This window comes from Cyanistes caeruleus, chromosome 4, assembly GCF_971803275.1.
Source record: "Cyanistes caeruleus chromosome 4, bCyaCae1.hap1.1, whole genome shotgun sequence".
NCBI classification, from domain to species: Eukaryota; Metazoa; Chordata; class Aves; order Passeriformes; family Paridae; genus Cyanistes; species Cyanistes caeruleus.
In genome coordinates this window covers 26,723,388-26,744,651 of record NC_141704.1, presented here as the reverse complement: position 1 = coordinate 26,744,651, position 21,264 = coordinate 26,723,388, and the positions used below count along the sequence as shown (strand labels likewise).

The 21,264-nt window shown below is 33.5% G+C and overlaps 2 protein-coding genes across 15 annotated transcripts in view; one reads left to right on the top strand and one right to left on the bottom strand.

Moving 5' to 3' along the window:
• IMMP2L (inner mitochondrial membrane peptidase subunit 2) overlaps positions 1–21,264 on the bottom strand; it is a 406,378-nt gene that overhangs the window by 212,911 nt on the left and 172,203 nt on the right. For 6 of the 12 annotated variants that reach the window (XM_086887110.1, XM_086887105.1, XM_086887108.1 and 3 more), the window contains exon 4: positions 5,845–6,042. The exons of 4 other annotated variants lie outside the window; for them this stretch is intronic. In XM_086887110.1, coding sequence (XP_086743236.1) covers positions 5,845–6,042 — 198 coding nt within the window. Of the gene's footprint in view, positions 1–5,145; positions 5,202–5,844; positions 6,043–21,264 lie in introns of those variants that run through there. 2 more of the 12 variants (XM_086887112.1, XM_086887114.1) reach the window with 2 other exon arrangements.
• LRRN3 (leucine rich repeat neuronal 3) overlaps positions 1–21,264 on the top strand; it is a 32,082-nt gene that overhangs the window by 2,310 nt on the left and 8,508 nt on the right. The gene's annotated exons all lie outside the window — the stretch shown is intronic.

Sequence of the window (21,264 nt, the reverse complement as noted above, 5' to 3'; positions counted from 1 at the left end):
CTTATTTTATTACATGAAACACAATCTCTGGTCTAATTAATTAAATATCCTGTTTTCATTCACACTGCATGTGCACTTTAGTTGTTAAGCATTTCCAGTTCCTGGTCTGCATTTTTACACAAAATGTGCTATAAAATAAGTGGAGAAAATCTGATTCTGATCTCCTCATGCTATGTGCAAAGGACTACTCAGAGGAAACTTTTTCTACATGCCTCGGTAGATGATCAGCTTTTCTAAATGTTTATCCTCATTCATTTTTAATGTAGAAAATAAGTAAATATGGGTAACTTTACACAAATGCATCTTAGGTTTTGCCACATATACTGTAATGTGATTCTTCAAAATATGATATAGATATGCCAAAGAGCTTCAGAAAAATGTGGCCATTTCAATCATACATGTACAGAGAACATACGGTGTAGATGAAGCATCTCTACACAGCATAGACATTCTTAACCAGCAAAGCAGGCAAAATGTATGGTAACTGTATTTTGGTTAATACTCCCTCAAAGCTCCTGCAATAATGTTGTAGTGTCAGCCAAGGACTGGCTGATGTTGTTATGGTAACCCTAAAGTCCCGCCTTTTAGGGTGGCAGCTCTGAGCGTGACATCAGAGTATGCCTGCTTGGAGTACCCTGAAGTGGGTGAGTACCTCATTTTCACACCTGAATTAGACCAGATCAACTAAGCAACGTTGCTACCTGTAATGCAGATTAAAATTTTAATGCATAACCTTTATTAACTGATCAAGATTGAACAGCTTGTGGAAATACGTCCTGCTTTTCACTTGTAATCACTTGTCCCTTGTCACTGGAAAACAAAACTAAGTGTTTGTGAGAGAGAGCAAACCATTTAGAAGTGTTGGAGCCACTTTCGTTGACTCTCACCCATAACCTTTATTACATTAATAATTACAAGCTAACCAAAAACTTTGCTGCCTGCTGACAATCACCCTTAACTAAAGTTATACTGGTATTTAATAGCCAAGTTTTAGAGTATTAAAACAATAGAAGATCAGCAGTAGATAAAGAAAGTTTTTCAAGACAAGCTCTATCTACAATTGAAAGAAAAGTCACCACATGATACCTTTTTTGAACTACATATAGCTGTTCTTAGTGATTCATGGTACATTAAAGTTTTAGTTAATTCATATATCCTTTCTTCAGATAGTACAATTAAAAGCTGAAGGAAAACAAACTCTTGAGAAAGGCATTTTCAGAAACTACCTTGACATACTCTTCCATGTCAAATTCCACAAACTCTACCTTAATATCAAGTACCAAAAACTGACAATGAAAAACCAATTTCACATGTAGCACTCAAGGAACTATTTTCTGAAGACAAAGGAATGGACAGTTTCTAAAATTTTTCTGAAGATCAAAAATAAGACTCCATTTTTTTAACAGTATGCCTTCTACAAGCCTTCATACTATAAAATAATACTAATTCTCATTCAAACAACACAACAAGCAATTAAAACCCTTTGCTTCACTGAAAGAAAATGCCAGTAGAATTTGAGAAGAAACAGTAGTGACAGATGTCATTATAAAGGTCATTAAACACATTAGTATTAAGAGAAAAATCAATGCTTCTCATTAAAACTGTAATGTAACTGTAAAAAGGAATTACTGCGCCTTTTACTTATTCAACTGACCAGTCCACAAACTGTTAAAACCTGTTATTATGAAATGGTTTAGTTCATAAAGAACTTATTTAAATAAACAGTATGACCTTCAGTGTTATACACAAAATCTATAAATTATTTCATCAATTTTTCTTCAATAAATTCATATCCTCAGCTGAATGGAGCTGATAAATGTTTATTAGCAGAGCACATGGAGTTATACACATCTGCACCAGAGAAAGATCCAATATGGATGCCAATAAGATTATTTCACATTGGGTTCTTCATGGAGCAGTTGAATGTGACACCTTGTAAGAAAGACTGTTTTCATGAGGGTCAAATACAAACTACTTTCACAATTTTACTTAATCCAATTACCCTCTCCCAATAGGATTTCATATTCTTTATACATGGAACATCAACCATAATGCAAGCTACAGGCAAGCTCTGGTCCCTCGCATTCACCAAACTGCTTACTTTTCTTCAAAGCAAAAACAAATGCAGACATTAAAATAAAGGGGAAGTTTCATTTTAAAAACACAAATTTATACAGCATATCCTTGGAACCATTATCCTTCATTTAGAAATACTTCTTTTTCACAAAACATTTATCTCAACTCTCTTTCAGTTTGGCCACAAGCAGCAATGGTCTAATTCAAAAGAAATGAGAAAAAAGATCTCTCTAGTCACATTGTTTCATTCAGTTGTTATATTTCTGGAATTCATTAAAATACCTGCCCAAAATTTAATGGTAGCTTAATTCTACTGACCTCTGTATTAGAGTAGAAAAAATTTTACCTCTTTTGTGCTCCCAGTTCCCACAGTCTCAGTCTCTCTTTTTGACAACACTGGCACTAAAGAAATCATTTAGCTTTTCTCTTTCCTGAATAATAAGTATTTAGAGGTAAACACTGCAAAGTAGAATAAAATGCTAAAAGGGATATTTTTCAAAAATGTCTACTGATTATTAGTATTACCCCAAGAGACTTTTAATAGACATTTCTTGTTATGCAAATAGTAACTAGTCTGCCAGGAAATACTTTGAGTTCTCTGAATATTTGGCATAAAAAAGGTACAAATCTTAAGTTAAGCTGTACCCAAAAATCTCTGGGCATCCAGCTGCTAGTATAAAAAAAGAAGAAAAAAAATTTATACAACTGTATGTCTAGGGATCAGACAATTTCAGAAATTACCCATTTAATAAATTATGGAATAATAAAACAAAAAACAAAAAAAAAGTGCAGTGCCATAGAACACACAATGAAGAACAAAGTTGTGCATTGGGACTTTTTTTAAAACTGCCATAGTACTCTATGCTATAGTACTCTATTATATTATCATCCTGGATAAGGAAAGATGACTCCCAAATTGTCTTGAAAAAAACAACATGATGGTCAGACATTACTAGGGCTCTTCTAGTATGGTGTTGAGAGGTTAAAGGAAACTCGGTTGGTTAGTTTTGTCATGGTGCTAAAACAAAAAGTCATTCTTACTTGAAATAGAATTAGAAATACATACCAGATTTGGGAAGCATTTAAATAAGTACAATTATGGGACTCATTCCCTGAATAAGGATAAATACAATTGTCTCCTACTTTACAATAGTAGCAAATTTCTGCTGAGAGTAGACATATATGTGTCGTTATTTATATCATATTTATGTGATTTATTCAGTACCTAGAGACCTAATAAAATTTTTCATCTTGACAGGAATAATTTTTATGTGAAAACAGAAACTTTTCTCAAAGATTTTTAGCTAGTGTCACGGTAGCTATAAATAGAAAGACTAGAGAGAGACATTTGTTTCTTCACCCCAAGCTCGTTCCTGTTGCCAAGTTCTCTCAAGTCACTGAACTTCCTCTCCCCTCTGGAAAGCAGCTTTCTCTAGAGGTCATGTCAAGCATCAGCAATTTTTGTAGATGACACTTAACAGTGAGCTAATTCACCCAAGTGCAGTAGAGAGCAGTGCAGTGTTTCCACCAAAGTGCAGAATTACCTGCTGAGCTCCCCACCCCAGCTGGCTCCATGTTGCATGCCACAGAAGGAGCTGAGAGACAGGAGAGCCCACACTGGTCAAGGCTCACATGGGAGCTGAGTCTTCCAGAAAAAACTCATTTCTGTGTAACAACAGCTCCAAACCCGCTGCATAATACTGAACTGCTCTCTTTTGTGTGTTCCATACAGAAATCAGGAAGTGCTGTAAAAATTCTTCCTCCCTCTGCAGTGCAAAAGGATGTTCTGAAACAATTCAATCAATTTATAAAGTACAGTATTTTCTTTTGTCAAATTCTAAACAAATAAAAAAAGCCTTCCAGTATGAAAAATATAATTACAGTCAAGTGATGCTTCATTACCAGTGTAGCTTGAGGGACATTATCTGCACAATTCCTATTTAATATCACTTTATAACAAAACATAGTTACTTAGGTTATCCTCCTAAGTATAACACAAAAGATTATCCTAGATATATTGTGTATATTACACCATTTTGGACGTGTATTTCTTTTTTGCACAAGATGCACCATAATAACTTTCTGAAAAGACAGCCAAGACTGTAGAGCTGTTATTTCATCACACTCTCACAATACAGTAATTTTACTATTTCATTTTAATATGTTTGGCCAGTTACTTGCTGGTAAGCCAAATACGAGGCTCAAACTCAACAGCACTTGATAGAAATGGAATGATTAATAATGATTATACCCATTTATAGAGGTATCCTTATGAGGTGAGAGAAGACAAAATGAGGTAATTGCAAATATAATGATCTGTTAAGCTAGAAATGTTTGTCTGAATAGCAATTTCGTCCAAAATGTATAATTCGGGTAATGTATTCTTCTGAATGTTGCTTTGATATAGATTATCCAGTCATCAGTATTTTGTCAGACAAACACACTTTCAGTCATTTTATTTTTATTGTAAAGTAAGAGACAAAAAGGATATTTAGCATACCATTCCAGGGTTAGACTCCAAACTATAAGCTCCAGAAAACAAGGGAAAGTACTCTGCCTTCCAACAGCAGCAGCCAGATTGCTGAGCTCTTTCCTGAGCAGAAAGAAGAGCCAGACAATCTGAGGAACTGCACAGAAATATTTCTGCATTTCTCACTTCCACCTAAGGATAATATGCATGTTGGGACACACATTATACAAACCCTACACTCCCTCTCATAGGAAGCAATCACCTTGCATATTAGTGCAGAGAGTTATTTTAATGAGGCTACTCAAGGCCACGCAGATCCAAGTGCCTTTATTAGGCATTTAAATATTGCCTTCAGCAGGTATCATTTAACAGTAAACTGCAACTAGAACAAATAACTCAAATTACATACAATTTCAAAGATTGGAATCTAAATTACCTATATGTTGTCCAAATTATTAAGTACATTTATGATCTCTAGTCATTTCAGTTCAAGCAAAGTATATAGAGCCATATATCTGAAATTCACATACTTGGAGGTCCTGGCCTTCTGCACCATACTGAAATACCCTTTGCTCTTTTAAGGTTTGAGAAATCCATAAATTTGCTGGTTTTGAAATGTTGTTCTCATTATTGCTCTGATAGCCTCTGAGGTTTACTAAAAATTCACAAAAAGAAATAAAAAATAAAACTCCATTTATCTTAGGTGAATGTGGATTAAGTATTTGTAATCTTTGCTTTAAATTGAGTTTATATATCAGTTCTTCAAAAAGCATCTTGTGTTGGTATGCCATTATATAAATCCTAGCGACAACAAACAAGTACAGAAAATATTTAAAATAATGAAAAAGTGATAAAAAGTTTAAATAAACACACAATATCTGTGCCTGGCACAAATATGGCAGGGAAAATATCATAGTTCTGTTGGGATTGTAGACTACCCACTTACAACTACTCAGTGGTAAGCACATTAAAAGTTGTGGCATAAAACCACTACACTTCTATTTAATCTCTCATATAAAGTTAGCCAAACTTTCAGAAAGTCTGAGTAAATTCTGAGTAAAAAGACACTCCATATTAATTACAATGTAGGTATTTATTCATGCAATAAAAAGTAATCAATGCTCAGGGCTGACGAAGATGTTCAATTCCATAAAAATTAAATTTGCATTAGCATTGCTTTAAAATAAATTTTGTTTGGCATGTCAAAGCACAATATTGAATCCACCATGATCTGTTTGCAATGGAATGGTCAAACAACAAGATTTACAAGTAGTAAGAAACTCCAGTTTGATTTTTACCTTCCATGAGCTGTTCTGGCATAAAAGCAGACTTGGCTTTGAGTGGGAGGTTGGACTAAAGAGTTCCTGAGGTCCCTTCCACTTGACTGTCCCATGATGATCCTCTCAACAGAAAGGCTTGCTTCTCTGCCAGCACTGCCTGGGGTAACAATGTACAGCACCACTGTCATTGGAGCCTGCTTAGATGTCTTGGTATGACTGCAGCAGATGAGAGCAATTTAGATGTTACTAGAGGTGAAGGGCACTGTTCAGTCTGTCTCTGAGCTAGCTGTATGGAGCTGAAAATTCTGAAAAGGCAGACAGTCTGCTGGACTGCTAAAAGAAATAAAACTCCATTTGGTCACAAGGCAGTATTTGCTTTGCTGTTACCTACCAAGAAAAGAGTCATTCAATGATGTCCCAGCAGGACGCTAAGAATGGTTTAAATGTCCTACTAGCTTGTTTAAAATTTTTTAAATAACACACTATATTTATTCAGTTAACAGAAAGCAACTATTTTCTAGGAAGAGAGAAGCACAATTCCCTGAAACATTACCATCTTAATTTGTAATCTCTCTTTGTAATTCTGTTCAGCCAGGTGTTCAGTGTCTTCCACAGATCTGGGGCTGAATTCACTACAGTTTTATATACGGTTTCAAAAATACAGCATTACCAATCATGAATTACAGTTAGTATAATAACCACTTCATATCAAGTACTAAACTTTGGCTTTAACTTCCTAGAGTGGTATTTTACCCCATGTAGTGAATATACTTAAGCTGTTTCACTCTTTACATGTTATAAACCTGCAATGAGTTTCATGAGAAGTGGTTCTGCTGAGAAAACTTGTCAGTTTGAAGGTATTATTCATGCTGAGTTTCCACAGTCATCACCAATATCAAGATTACTTACTCCAATACCAAGATTATCAAGATACTCTACCAGAGTAATTTAAGAAACATGAATTTGTCAATTAAATTGCCCTAAAATGTAAAGTTCCCTTTTACAGATGGTTAAATAGACACCATTTTAAGCCCTAATTTTGAAAAAAGCAATGTGCAAAGGACAACAAACTAGAACCACACTATAGTAATACCTGTAACCTCATGGAAGCCATGGAGTGTAAAGCAGGACAGAAATAAACTGCAGCACTAAATTTCAACCTTTGCTCTAAACTTATCAGTGGATAACATAATTCAGCCCTTTCTGTTCTTAGTTCTGCATGTGCATAAAATCACTGTCATGAGCTTCACTTAGTACTAAGTTTAAAGGGAAGGTTGGTAAAGCCTTTAAAGCATTTTTCTCATATTAGAACCATCATGTGCAGAGAGATTGCATTTGTATTCTTTAGCACGGGTAAATGCTATAATTTGAGAATGTTTTTAAAGAAAAATGTTTCTGAAAAAAGTAAATTATATTGCTGATATTTATCACTGTTATAAAATCAACTCCCTAAAAAAAATTTCCAATACTGGAATACTCTAAACTCAAAAGTATGAAGAATAAAGAAGTTTTAGAAAAAGAATTTCAACAAAATAATCATTATAGACTATGTTTATCTATGACAGTTACATCTGCCAGACAAAGTCTGCTTGTTGGCATTCACTGGGGTTAAGTATTTGAATGTAACTCAAATCAAAATGTTAATGAATCATTATAAAATTATTTCTTCTTGTAACAAGGATGCATTTCTCATTATGCAGTAATTTGCAGAATTTATTAACAAACATTTTCCAAAACAAGTACAGAAAGGTTTGCTTTAACAAGAATTCCAGTTCAGTCCTAAATAGGACTTTTGTGAGAACAAGAAAATCTTGTCTTTCTAAACGCCTGCTGGTTTTTAACTCAGACTCTCATACTCAAGATAGATGCTTAATGGAATTTGAATAATTTGAACAATTACAGGAAATCATATTTAAGTGCAAAGGACAACTTTTAAAATTCAATTTCATTTCTGTTTACACGCCCTGATAACCACACATAGCAAACATGATCAGCACTTACAGCAACCACAGCTATATCTTATTGACAGTAAATCTAGATAGTTTGACAGGGCAAAAACCAGTTTAAGCTTAGCAGTTGAATGCTTAAATGCCTTTCATAGCCATGCAAAATACAAGTGTATGGGAGATTCAAAGTAGAAGATGAAGCAGATCTAATTCATTGTTATGTAAATAGTACAGAGGAAAACCATAAAGAACAAATTGAGACTATGAGACTATATATGATACTGCTTTCCACACTGCCAATTTACATGTGTTTTATTCTTGGACTTTTTCTGTAAAATGCAAAAACTGGTTACCCTAGCAACTGCCACATGTTACTCAGTTTATTTCTGAGGTACAGAGCAGCCTATAAAAGAATAACATTGTGCACTTCTATTAGGATCTCTCAGCACCACAGAGAATTCAGAATTTCATGTGCCAGCATGTGCATGTATTTTCTGAAAGTTTTAAGAAAGTATAGTAAAGAAAGAGTATTGTACATATTTTGTAAACTCATTTTCTTTCAGGTTTATGTGCAAATTAAAAACAAAGATTAGGACCTGTACGGAGAAAAATGTATACTCTGTCCAACCTGGTAGTTGCTTTCTGTATTCTTTTTTTTTTATTACATTTCTACTAGACATCTGTAGCAAATAAGTAAAGCTTTCAAAACTTCTTTGATGATATCATCTTCCAGAGCATAATAGGGACCGGAGCAGCCTGGTAAAGTGGAAGGTGTCTCTGCCCATGGTGGGAGGGGTTGGAAATAAGATGATCTTTAATGTCCCTTTAAGCTCAAATTATTCTATGATTCTATGATAATCATTATGAAGATCTCAAATTATCATCTGTTAAAGGTTAAGATTTAGTTCAAAGTAAGAATTAAAGGATTTTGCAGATGCTCATTAATTATATGCCCTCCCTCCCCAAAATGCAGAACTCTTTGTTACATGTCTAGGCCCTACATAATTTATGAGTCTTGCAGTGTAGTACAAAATAATCAGAATGATAAAAAGGAAGTGAACTGAAGTTAGCCATTAATGAATATATTTTAAGGAAAACTCTGTCATTCTTTCACTTTTGAAGCCTGGAAAGGAGCCTCTGTGTCCACTGGAGATCCACAGCCCCTGGTCCTAGAGACAGCAGTCTGCACAGGAACCAAGCCAAGACTCATAATTTATACTTTATAGGTCAATGTTAAGCATTTTTTCCCATCTTCCAGTAATTTTTTTTTCTGGTTTCCACATGAAAATATTTTTTAACAGAATAGAGGAAAATACTTGGTTACATCCTGACTCCTCATTCCACAGACATGATTTTTCCCATTAAGATAATGAAAAATATTTCTTCATTTGTACTTGAAATAGAATAATCAAAAATTAAAAAGTCTTTGGATTTAAATAAGCATTTTTATGTTTGAATACTCTCCCTGCTAGCTATTTTCACAAGCCCTAACCAGTAAATGCCGCTCTGTCTGTTTTACTTATCTCTGCTGACTTCTTCTGTATCATCATATACCTGAAAAGAATACAAAAGCTAAGGAATATCTTAGCAGAAGAAAATAAGCCCAGATACATTTTTTCCTATGGTTATCAGGGATGGGGATTTCAGCATGTAGCTAAAACTTCAAATTATAGCATTAGATTGACAAGCAAAACAAGAGCATATGTACAACTCCTTAACAGGTAAGAAGTTTTGAACAGATCTGGCAGCACCCTCTTGGACTGGAAGGGTAAACTAATAGAGACTAATTCTGTATTCAGGCTTTGGGAAGCATTCAAACTAAAAGTGCCTCAGACGTTACTGCTATGAGCATATGCTTCCCTTTGGATTTTTGTGATGCTTGCTTTAATCAAACTACAGAAACACAATAGCAGGGAACATATAAACAGACCTTTTTTGCATTCCCTTGGGACATACTATAGGGTAATCAATTGTAAATTAATTGGGGAAAATTTGTTTTGCATAGCATAGAGAGGCAAAACATTAATTCAGAACCATTTGCTTAATGGCAATTCTAATATGTTATGCATGTATTCAACCTTGTTTTTTTACAGTGAGATGCAAAACAATTATCAAGGATGTAAATACCAATAAACTGTAATCTACATCTCTATTTCAAATAAAAGTAGAGTCAAAACACTAGATAAAATTTAATTTCTGCCAAGAAATACTCAGATTAGTTATTTGAGTGCATCAAATCTTCCATCAGCTTATGAGAATTTAAAACCATTTCATTACATTTGGGCACACTGTGTACAGATATGCAAAGCCACTCAACAGCACAGAGGTTTCATGTTGTACAATCTATCTGGATGTAAGCATTCAAGTCAGTGCTAGCTCTTCATCTGTTACTTACTTTAGGTCTTATAAAAACCATACTTGTTCTGAGAAACAAATACTGAGCTATTAATGGTATAAGTCTAAAAACAATTATCTTTACTTTTAAACAAAATCCTACATTTGGTTTGTCTTATATTGGTCTAGGTAGATAAGCAGATAAGTAAATTAATGTATGTGATAAAGGGACAGAGAGAATTTTTTAAAAGTCACTCTATGGTTAAAGTCCCCAAGCACATCTTCAAGTGAAAGCACAAGCACATAAAGTAACAAAAGAAAAATATGTGAAAAATACATTATAAAAAAAAAAAAAGGTATTGTTTATTTGCCTGAACAAGCAAGTGGTCTTCATTTGAGACTTAGTGAATGTGAGATTCAATAAATGCCATTCTTGTCAGGGCCATAGGCTTGTTGTTTCAAGACGAGAGCACAACTATTTTGTGTCTATAAAGAACCCTCCAGACGATTTTTCTGTGCAACATTTATCTTATGAATGAAACACCATAATCAGTCTCTTAAACTGTAGGTTCTTTATTAATATATGCTCTGGTTTAATAGAAATTAATTTTTATTTTTAACACTACAAACAACCTGATGCAAATTTAACCTGATTGTTGACTAGATCTCTGACAGAAGGCAGAGAGGAACGAGCAGTCAGAAATTTTATTGCATATATGGAAAAGAGTGGTTTGTGATGATTTTTGCTTTTCATACCATTAATGAGGTTTGAGACCTCGTTTTTGAAGTTCCTGTCCTCAAATCCACCATTTCCACAGCCAGAGGCATTGTAGGTCAAATGTGGTTATCTCAGAAAGATAAGGTTTTTGTGACTGTCTTTTGTAGGTACTAGCCTAAGCCCCAGAGGCACTCTATGTCCATGTGGTTATCTTAGAAAATAAAGCTCATCACCACACAATTCTACAATCTATGCCTAACCAGACACAATCGAGCCCTCAGGAATTAATGGACTTTCCTAAGTGGCATAAAAAGCATCTCTCAGCAGAAAGAAAACACTGTGCACTGGATCATTCAGTACAAATTCCTTGCATTTAAGAATCCAATATATAGTTTACAAGTTGTTCTAGAAATAGTCCTGGTGTATTTAGAATTTATGTCTATAACATAGAAATAAAAACATCAAAAAAAATTGCTAAGGATTTTTATAAAAGTTACATTGCATTCAGAATCCAGACATTCTGAATCATATTTGCTTTTTTTTTTTTTTTTTTCTGCTTTTCAAATTTGTTTGCAGGAATAAATCTGTGTTCACACAAAAAGCTGTGCAAAATGAATTCTGAGTCTATTACTTGAAATTGTTCAGCTGTAAAGCATATTCTGGCTTGGATTCAACAAAGTTCATAAGCAACAGTTTATGAAAAGTGAGTCATTTACTTTGAAAGTACCTCCAACACAAAGTATTACACAGAGGTAACAGTAAACTCAGAATATCAAATAACAAATGTGAATTATTATGTTTTTTCAGACTGGTTAGATGGGAAAAGGAAAAAGTGTTGAAAAGAAAAGCGGATAACTACTGTAATCAAGAACTGGTAAATGAAATCCAGTACATATGACAGCACACCACAGAAAGTCAGAAACATCGATAACCCAAAGAGACGTGATGCTTGGCCTAGAATTTGAGACCTTTCACATTATGTTTGAGAAACACTGAGCTCTCATAACAGGTTGACAGCATTGTAAATGCTGGTTTCATTCACCTCTTTTAGGCCTAAAGGATTGAGAAGTCTAATTCTTACCACATGGGTCCCCAAACAGCCATTAGGAAGAGAGCCTTAGTCTGAGTGGAAAAAAAGCCCTCAAAGGACAAAGCAATGAATGTTTAATTTTTTTTTATTTTTTTTTTTATTTTTTTAATGAGAGCTGCTAGAGATCACTGTGTAGAGCAGAATTAAAATTAAATCAACATCAATTTGATTTTATTTCCAAAGATGGTGACCAGAGAATGGAAAGTAGGAAATATCCCCAACTCTTCTCTTTGCCCTCATCATCCCATCTGCCCCTATCAGACAAAACTTGTCTGTACCTATTCCTTTCAGCATAAATCAACAATTAAATGTAATAATATTATCTTGTCATTTTAAATTGTACTCAGAATGCTAGCCATCAAGGAAGGAGTTAACTAATTCCTTATCATTCCACAGCTATTTTATAAACATAAGGCGCAACAGAGATGACCAAATTTTAAAAAAAATAAAAAATTAAAGAAAATCATAGTCATTCTGAATACTTTGACAATTTTTTTTACAAAATATATTTCTTTAAAACTCTGAACCTGGCTTGCAGGAAAACTATGAATATAATGAATGGTACATAGCAGCATTCCACAAATTAGGATGTGAAAGGCTGGGAGACATGCATGGACCTACTTTAAGTTGATTTCCAGTCAATAAGCATTCCAAATATTTTCCAGGCACAAAATCAAATGAGACCACAATTAACCTCAGCTGGATTCTGACATATGCCCATACTACAGAATGCTCTATCTGTATCCTCCTTTCCTGAAGCCAGACACTGAAATTTTAACTCTACTGACAATGTCTACTTTATGAGGAAATAGATGCAGCTTTGCAGCAAGTGTCATTGCCTCCATGAATATTGTCACATCAGATAGAAGTCACCAAAATCTGATGCTAATCATTTTGAATATTAAAATAAAAAAAAGGATGCTAAAGACTACTGTAGCAAGCATTGCTTCTGAAGTATGTTGCCTGACAGACCTGAAGAATTACCTGTATTTGTCTGGTATAGTTTTGTAACCGTGGAAAATTCTTTCTATAACACGCAGAATGGAAGCCCAACACTTGTAAACATTAAAGTATCAAACTAGCATGGGTGGCCTCTGGAGCTAAGGATTTTTCTTCCAGTGAAACAAATTCTATTTCATGCTGCTTAGATATTATTATTTTTAAAAGAGAATGCAATTAAAACTATGGTGAAAAATTCATCGAGAGCGACTTTCATAACAAAAGTATTACAGACTCAATAGCAGTAAGATAGGAATGAGCCTGTTCCAAAACAATCTGCCTAAACTAATTACTGAACTAATGAAGGCTAATCATTTCAAACCTTAATAACAGCTTGAAAAATATGCTATTTCACAATTAAGCAAATGAACCAGAAAGATTTTTTTTCACTAGAATGTGCTGATTTATCTTTCCATTGGATTTCAAGGATCACATTTGTATACAATCTACTACTTTATTTATAGAGTAAAACAAAATAAATCAAAACAAACCTTCCCATTCATCAAAAATAGTTTTTTGCAAGTTTCTTTTACATCCTATTACAAATTCAGTGGGAAGAAATTTTTCCCTCTCCTTAACAGTTCTAGAAATTTAGTTCATATATAGAGAAGTATTTGAGGACATTAATAGGAGCATTTCAGCTTTAACAGAATAGAATTCTTACTTTTCTGACCTAGGAAGGTCTAATTGCAATTCCTGAAAGAATTAAAACCCTGATAATAGCTTGGAAGACCAGAAAGACAAGAAAGAAAAAATAAATAAATAAATAAATAAGCTTATCAAGATTTCTTTACCATTTCCTTAGTTATTAGTTTGGTAGCCACACAGTATTAAAATGAGATTATTCAGCCTAAGAAAAAATCAGCTATGAATGCTTAATTGATAAGCATAGCTAATAGTTAGTCTTTTGATTCACAAACATTGAGCATTAGCTATAACCAAAACATCCTTGGTACTATCTTATTTATTAGGTCATCATCCTGGACAGTCATGATAAGAAAAAGGATTTCTAATCCTTATGGAAAAACATTCAGATGTTTTGCTAACTCTCAACAAAACAATTGACTTCAAAGCATGAGTTCCCTTGAAGGGATCAAAAAAGGGTTTGGTAATAGATCAAGCTACTAAGAACATAACCTGTTCAAAATTTTTGGACTGGTGCAGATCACTAGAAGACAATGTTCAAAGGAATACCAAGCCTTGCCTTATCTTTGTCAACATGTAATTGGAGCCTTCCATTTTTATTTCTTTCTAGCTAATTATAGGGGTTTGTAACTTTGTTTCCACCTGCTGTAGAAATTCCATCTTGCACTAAAACCTTAGGCTAGTGAATAATGGTTTTCTGTGTCCAGATGACTATAAACTACAAGGACATTAAAAAGGATTGAGACATCCTGACTTTGGAGAGAACACATCTCTATAAATCTTCAGTATTTTGTTCCAAGATAGGCTTCTATTAACTACCAAAAAATGTTTAAAATGTTTTTAAAGTTGACCCTTGAAAAATAAGTATTTACAGAAAAAAGGCAACTAAACAGAAAAATTATTTGTATCCTATAAATTTACATTCAATTCTAATTTTTAACAGCAACCTGGGAATTATAATGAAACTAAAACTCAATTTTCAAGCCAAACATTTTTATGGCCTTTAGGGTATTTTCTGTACTGCTTGAAATGCAAGTCCTAAAAGCCTACTCCTGAAGGACTGCCAAACAAAGCTATTCCACCTCATAACTACTCAACTTTCTACTCATTACTTCTATAACTTTCAAATGCTATTTCATCTTCCCTGGATGTTGCTCACATTATTGCTCATGAATACCAAGAGACAGAAAAAAAAGCATTGTGTCACCTTCAAGGGAATGTTTTCAGGACTTTTCAAGTTCTCAGCTATTCAGATGTGATGCTTTGCCTATTCATTTAATCACAGAATAATCTCAACCTTTAACCAACTGAAAATTACTGGATGGCACCAGACATTCAGAACTGAAATTTCAGAAATACATCAGGATCATTTTCTACAACCAGTAGAGGAAAGTGAACCTGATTGGCCAAGGCTTGAAATCATAGGAATTAGAAAAGTCTGTGTTCCACACTCCATTTTCCAAATCTGGATTTACTTTCAAAATTTTCATTTCCCACATACACAGGATACAATTATAAAGACAGTTTGAAGCATACTTAAACAAACCTAAGGACCACTATGAATTTTGATCTTCAAATCCTTTCCATGTTTTATTTGCTCTGTATTAGAAATGTTAAAGCAACTTAAGGTGACATTTCCTAGCTCATTAACAGAGGACACAAAGTCATTTGCAAGGAGACAGACAGGTGGTTTATAACTTCCATCATTATAATATCAAACAAGGTGACAACTATTGCCTCAAGGAAGGATAATTACACCACAAGAGAACTTAAGCTATATATTTAGTTCACATGTATAAGAACTGGAAGAACAAAGCCACACACCAAAGCTGAATTATCCTCATTTACCTGTTTAAATTATGATTAGCCATATTAACCCTCAATTTGCTTTTGTTGGTATTGGTTTGCAGACTTCATCAGCTAACTCCATCAAGTGAATTATCTTCAAAGTATCTGCACTACCTGTTATGCACTGCTGCAACACAGAAGATCTATTAATAATTTTAGGGAAACACTGCAGCACCTTAATCTCATTTTTCAGATGGTCAATCAATTGCTATTGGGATGTTGTCTGCCTGGTTTTAACATACTAGCTAAGGAAGGGTGAGTTAAGAAGTCAATACACCCTTCCAAATATCAGTGTCCACTGCTTTAAACTCTTCCATGGTATATGCATATTTTTCTTCTCAGCAACATATCTTCTTAATTACCATTTTCTTCTCTATAGCAACATATATCGTTTTAAATACAGCAGCTTGAATGTAGGATTAAAAAGAAACCTAAGCCATCACCTTAAGTCAGCATGTATCTAGAGATTTTCCATGTACTTTCTATTCTTCTAAACAATTTACCTAGGACACCAAGTATTCTTCCATTGTGTTTGCCCACGGTGTTTTCTCTATATATACCCTTAATTATTTTCCATATATAGCAGTATGAATTTTCAATTAGTGCCAGTTAGTTTCCAGACACACTCCTATTGAACTGGGGAGAACCATTTATTAATTCAACAAAGATCAACAGCAATTAATCTTCATATGGCCTCTCATAGCTGACATATTTTTCTAGAATTATGATGCACGTACAAGGAGAAAAACAACTCCACATTTATTCAATAAATATAACTACTCCTTATCTAGCTGTAAATGATTTGACACTTACTAAATATTTGTACAAAGAACTAACAACTCTTTCTCTATTGTCAACAAATCTAAAACTATTTTACAGAGGAAGCAACCTTCATTTCCCTAGCTTCTTTCAGAAAATGCATTATAATTTTCCTCATGCCAACTGATACTGCCCTAATTCCAATTTGTTGTATTGAACCATAATGACCACCACCATACACTGCATTTCATGAGGGTTCTTACCTGTAGCCAATAAGCTAACATGATTCTTGGCATCTGCTGAGTTCATAATTTTTCTTTCACAAGCATTCTGGTGCCAGTGGTCCCCCTATGAGTAAGGAAGCATACTCTTTGTCCTGACTTCTGATAATCGCTCTGATGACTTCCAGCTTTGAATCAGGAATTACTACTAGACCCTGAAAGCACAACTTGTCATTTTACACTGTTGAAATATCACACTATTGCAAGATCTATCTTTACTTATTCAAGTTGTTTTATGGCTGAAAAAGACAACCATGCCATTATCTGAAAGCATGAAGGCTCAAGTCAGGCTTTAAAAAAATGTCTTAGAATAAAAATGCAGTTGCTTTGGCATAACATCATTACAAAATTATGCCAAATCCATCTTTGGAAGGACAAACTGGAAGGACAGTTTGAAATGGTTTATCTGTCCCACTTTAATAATGTGTGATAAAAAAAAGCTGTTCCATAATCACCACTAATAGCATCTTTTCAGTATCTTAATCCTAACTTGCCTTTTCTTTAGTCTGAAGAGCAACTTTTCCATAGCAAGAGGCATTTCATTGCCCAAATACATCTGTGCATCTCCATCATTCTGGTCATAATGTATGAGGTAGTGTTCCCTCATGTCTATATAAGCACCTACAGCAGACATGTCTATCCAAAATCTTGGAATCATAAGTAGGAGCCACAACAAAATACAAGAGAAATTATGGATGTCAAGGAAAATCTAATGCAAACTTTCAGTTACAGTGATTGCAATCTGGTTGATTGGCATGAACATTCTTGAACAATAAATACTGGTCAAAATTCTTTGGAAGATGAGAATGTCAGATTTTGTGCTGATGTCAGATTTGGCATCCAAAATTCAGAAAGGTGATACAAAGATGATAGATTCTGGAAAGCTAAGAAAGAAATACAAAATCAAGATGTGGCTATATCGTGTAAGTTTCATAATTGAAGTAATCCTGTTCAATGCTAATGAACCAAATAATTTAACATTAAGGAATTGGGTCAATCTTTCACTTCAGACAAAATTTAAAAGAATATTTTGAAATAACAGTAAAACACTAGAAGAGTCATACATTGGGAAATAATGGAGTGGGATTGGTGAGTATTGTATCTACACATGCTGAAAACGTTTAAAATAACTTTCAATTTTGAAAGGAAGTCAAAAGCACTTGAAAGAGGATTCAGTTAACATTCCAGGAACTGTAAGATTATTTTGCTGTAGTGACACACACTGTAGAAGGAATATGATACTTAACTATAAGTACTGATGTTTATCTGTATTGTATTTATCACCTTTCTTCTGGTCTTATTTTAAAAGTAAATTTTGAGGAGATTATATCATCATTTTAATGTATATATTTCTGAGAAAATAAAAAGTGAACCATGGTAAACATATGATGTGGTTTAGAGCAAATGAATAGGCTATAAATGCCAAAAAACCCCATAATTTTAGGTCTAAATATAACATTAGTTTTGAGAATCGCATGAAAAAAACCCATAACATGTAGTAGCATTAATGACATGCTCAGCTGAGCAAAAACTGTAATTAAAACTAAATACAAACCCAAATAGTTTCTGCAATTAAAACAGTATATGGCAGTATCTCTATGAGTTTGTAATTCATGAGCATGCCCTAAATTACCCCAACTTATAAAACACAGCAGAAAAGAGAACTTTTATTTCCTGATCTTTACAATAATATTCTGGTTTATGCATTGTCAGTTCTTGCATCCTGAAGTGTTATTTTTTATCAATCAATTTCTCTACACTGCCTCAAGCAAAAAAATTACAAAATAATTACAAAAAAATTATCCATTTTTGTTGAACAATACATTGTGGACCTGGTTCCTCAGGTGTCTCTGAATGAAAGTAATCACCCAATATAGTCAGAACTGTAAAAAAGCAAGTCAGCCTAATTTGGTAAGAATATTCATGACATAATAAATATCTCAAAAATATCTCTACTGGTACCTCAAAAATAAACCATTTTTTGAGTTTTAGTTTCTGCTTACTGTAATGATAAGCAATAAATGTTTTGCCTTCATGTATCTCAAGCTAAATTTCATGTAATATGTTCTAAGTATACACCAATTACTGGCTGTGATTGTAGCAAATGTTGCTGATATAAATACATTCATTAAACCCATTTATAGCTTTGGATTATTACAGTTGATATTCAACAAAAGACATAATTTTTCATTAAATTATTATAATAGCATTTACCTTGATGTGACCATGTCCCAAACAAACCATAAATAGAAGAATAAACTAAAAGGTGAATGCACTAAATATTCAGAGGCTGCCATTAAAGACTGACAATTTAAAGTAATTCAGGTCTTCAAAGCCTAGATTTCTGTTATTGACAAAATATGAATAGAAACTGTAACTCCTAAAATTACCATGATGATTATTATTATACTAGTTTTATTACAGTGACCTTTTCCCCCATGATAGAAAACAAAACAAAAGAAAACAACCAATTTCCAAGGAAAATATCATGTGATAAGTATGCCACTACCTGTTTCTGTCTTTATTACAGATATCTGAACACACCTATTTCTATGGTTTAGGCATATTTAATATTTACATTTCAGGAGCCCCAGAGGAAAAACATATGCAGATTTTGCCAGTAGCTTTGCTGGATTTTGGCTAGGCTTTTTTACTAGTCAAATCTACTACAGACTTGCAGAATCTATACGGTAGCTTTCTAGAAAATCAAGCCAAAACTGGCCCGAAATCTTTAGTTCTGGCCATCTGCTAGAAGCATCTGGTAGCTGGGTACATGCACCCACATCCAGAACGTGACTGCTCTCTTGCCAACTATGTGCCTAGGTAACTGCCAATATGTGCTTCTCCACTGCTAACATGACAACTGTCAAAAAGAAGCTGAACGTGTACGAATAAATCTAAATTAAACTAACATATTACTTTCCTATGTTGCAGCCATCCTTTTTGTTGCTTGATAACGGCAACGATAAATAAGTCTCACAGTGAAATCTGTCTAAGGCTAAGAACTATAGCAAGGATACCAAGGATCTAAGTGCTTTGAAGAGTTATTTGTAACATTTTAGTCTGTATTCTCTGACAACTAGAAGTATATATGTATACTAGTGATGTGTTACATCTCTATATAAAAACATCAGAATTATACATGCACTATCTGATTCAGGAAGAAGAAATAAAATTTAAAAAAAAAGTTCAGATTCTTTTTTAAGTTTATTTTTCCTCATCCAAGTACATAAAATTATACATAGTTTAATGGACACACACTGAATATATTGCAAGAGGATTTGGAAAGCTGTATTAAAATTAGAACATAAATGACAAGTTAAAATTCAAATGATAAAGAAATGTGTGGCTTCCACTGAAATTCATTCTCTTGTCATATAAATGCAATTTTCTAAAATCTCTGTTCACTAAAAAAAAAAATTTTAAAAATTGTGTACTTTATATTAAGAGAAGTAAAAAAATAGGTGGTAACTGTAATTGCTGAAATGATTAATTAATTTGTGGTATCAAAATAACTTTTTGTCATCTTTTGCTGTGACATTTGTGAAAAGGAGAGATGTATTCAACGGCTAGGCAGTGTATGATTTAAAGTTAAAAGCACATGAAAGACAGAACAGTAGAAAGAAAATCTAAAATTAGACTAGAATAGTAATGCAGGATCATGATAGTAAACTACTAGACTACAGCTAAAGGAGAATAAATCCAAGGAAATTCAGAGATTGCCACAGTGACTTTTTTCTCTTATCTGTCTGAATCATCAGTTGTCCCTTTCCTTGCCTTTAATTTTTAAACTCCACGGAGTAAAGACCATGGTTTTGTTTAGCAGCAAGTGAACACAAAAGGTGATGTCCTGATCCACAGCTTTAGCTCCAATGAACAATGATGCAGCTGACACCATTTTAATAGTGGTAACAAAAATGGTATTTCCATGAAGCTTTTTTGTTCTGATTGACAAACATCTTACTGCAAATACAGGTACTCCCAAAGTTGTCATGGTCAATGATGGTAATTCCATTTAAAATAGGCTAGGAAACATCATAATATTTTCCATCCTCCATTTTTTAAAAAATGTTTTACTAAATGTTCATTGATATCCACTGAAAAGTTATTCTAGAATAGCATATACAATAAAATTATATATATATATACATATTCCTTTGGATTCCATTTAACTTTTTTATTTCATCACATCTACTTTGAATGCTGTGATTTCTAAGCTGTATGATTTAATATATTGCAATTCTTTTCAAAACACTGGAATGTAATTTTTGATTGATACAGCAATAAGAACTATACTAAGATCTTAATGTGGTGATAATTCTTCTGATACCTGCTAAACTCCATTAAGAGATGGTAAATAGGAACAGTAGAATAGTAAACCAGACTCAATTAGTGAGAAAGGTTAAGTCTCATGTAAATGTAGCTGATCATAATGTTTTTCTGACTCTATCTGCATTTGTAGGTTACTTTAATCTACAAATCATACAATGTCCATTGATATAAAAAGAAGTCATGATTTATAAAACCTTGTCATTCTTGAAATGGTCTAAGGTATGAGAATGTGTCCTGTTTTACAGGCATATTAAACATTCCAAGACTACGGCTTTTCCTCCGGCAAATTTATTCCACTTAAGGAGAAAAATTAAAAGGAGGTGTGACAAGTTCAAAAAACAAATATAAATACATATGCTGAAATAATTATTCAGATAGTTCCAATTGCTACTAGGGTTAAATATCAGCTTTGCCATTTCTTTTACATCTTGCATGTAATGCTATTCAGGGCCAGCCTGAAGTTCTAAAAGTAATCATTAGAAAAAA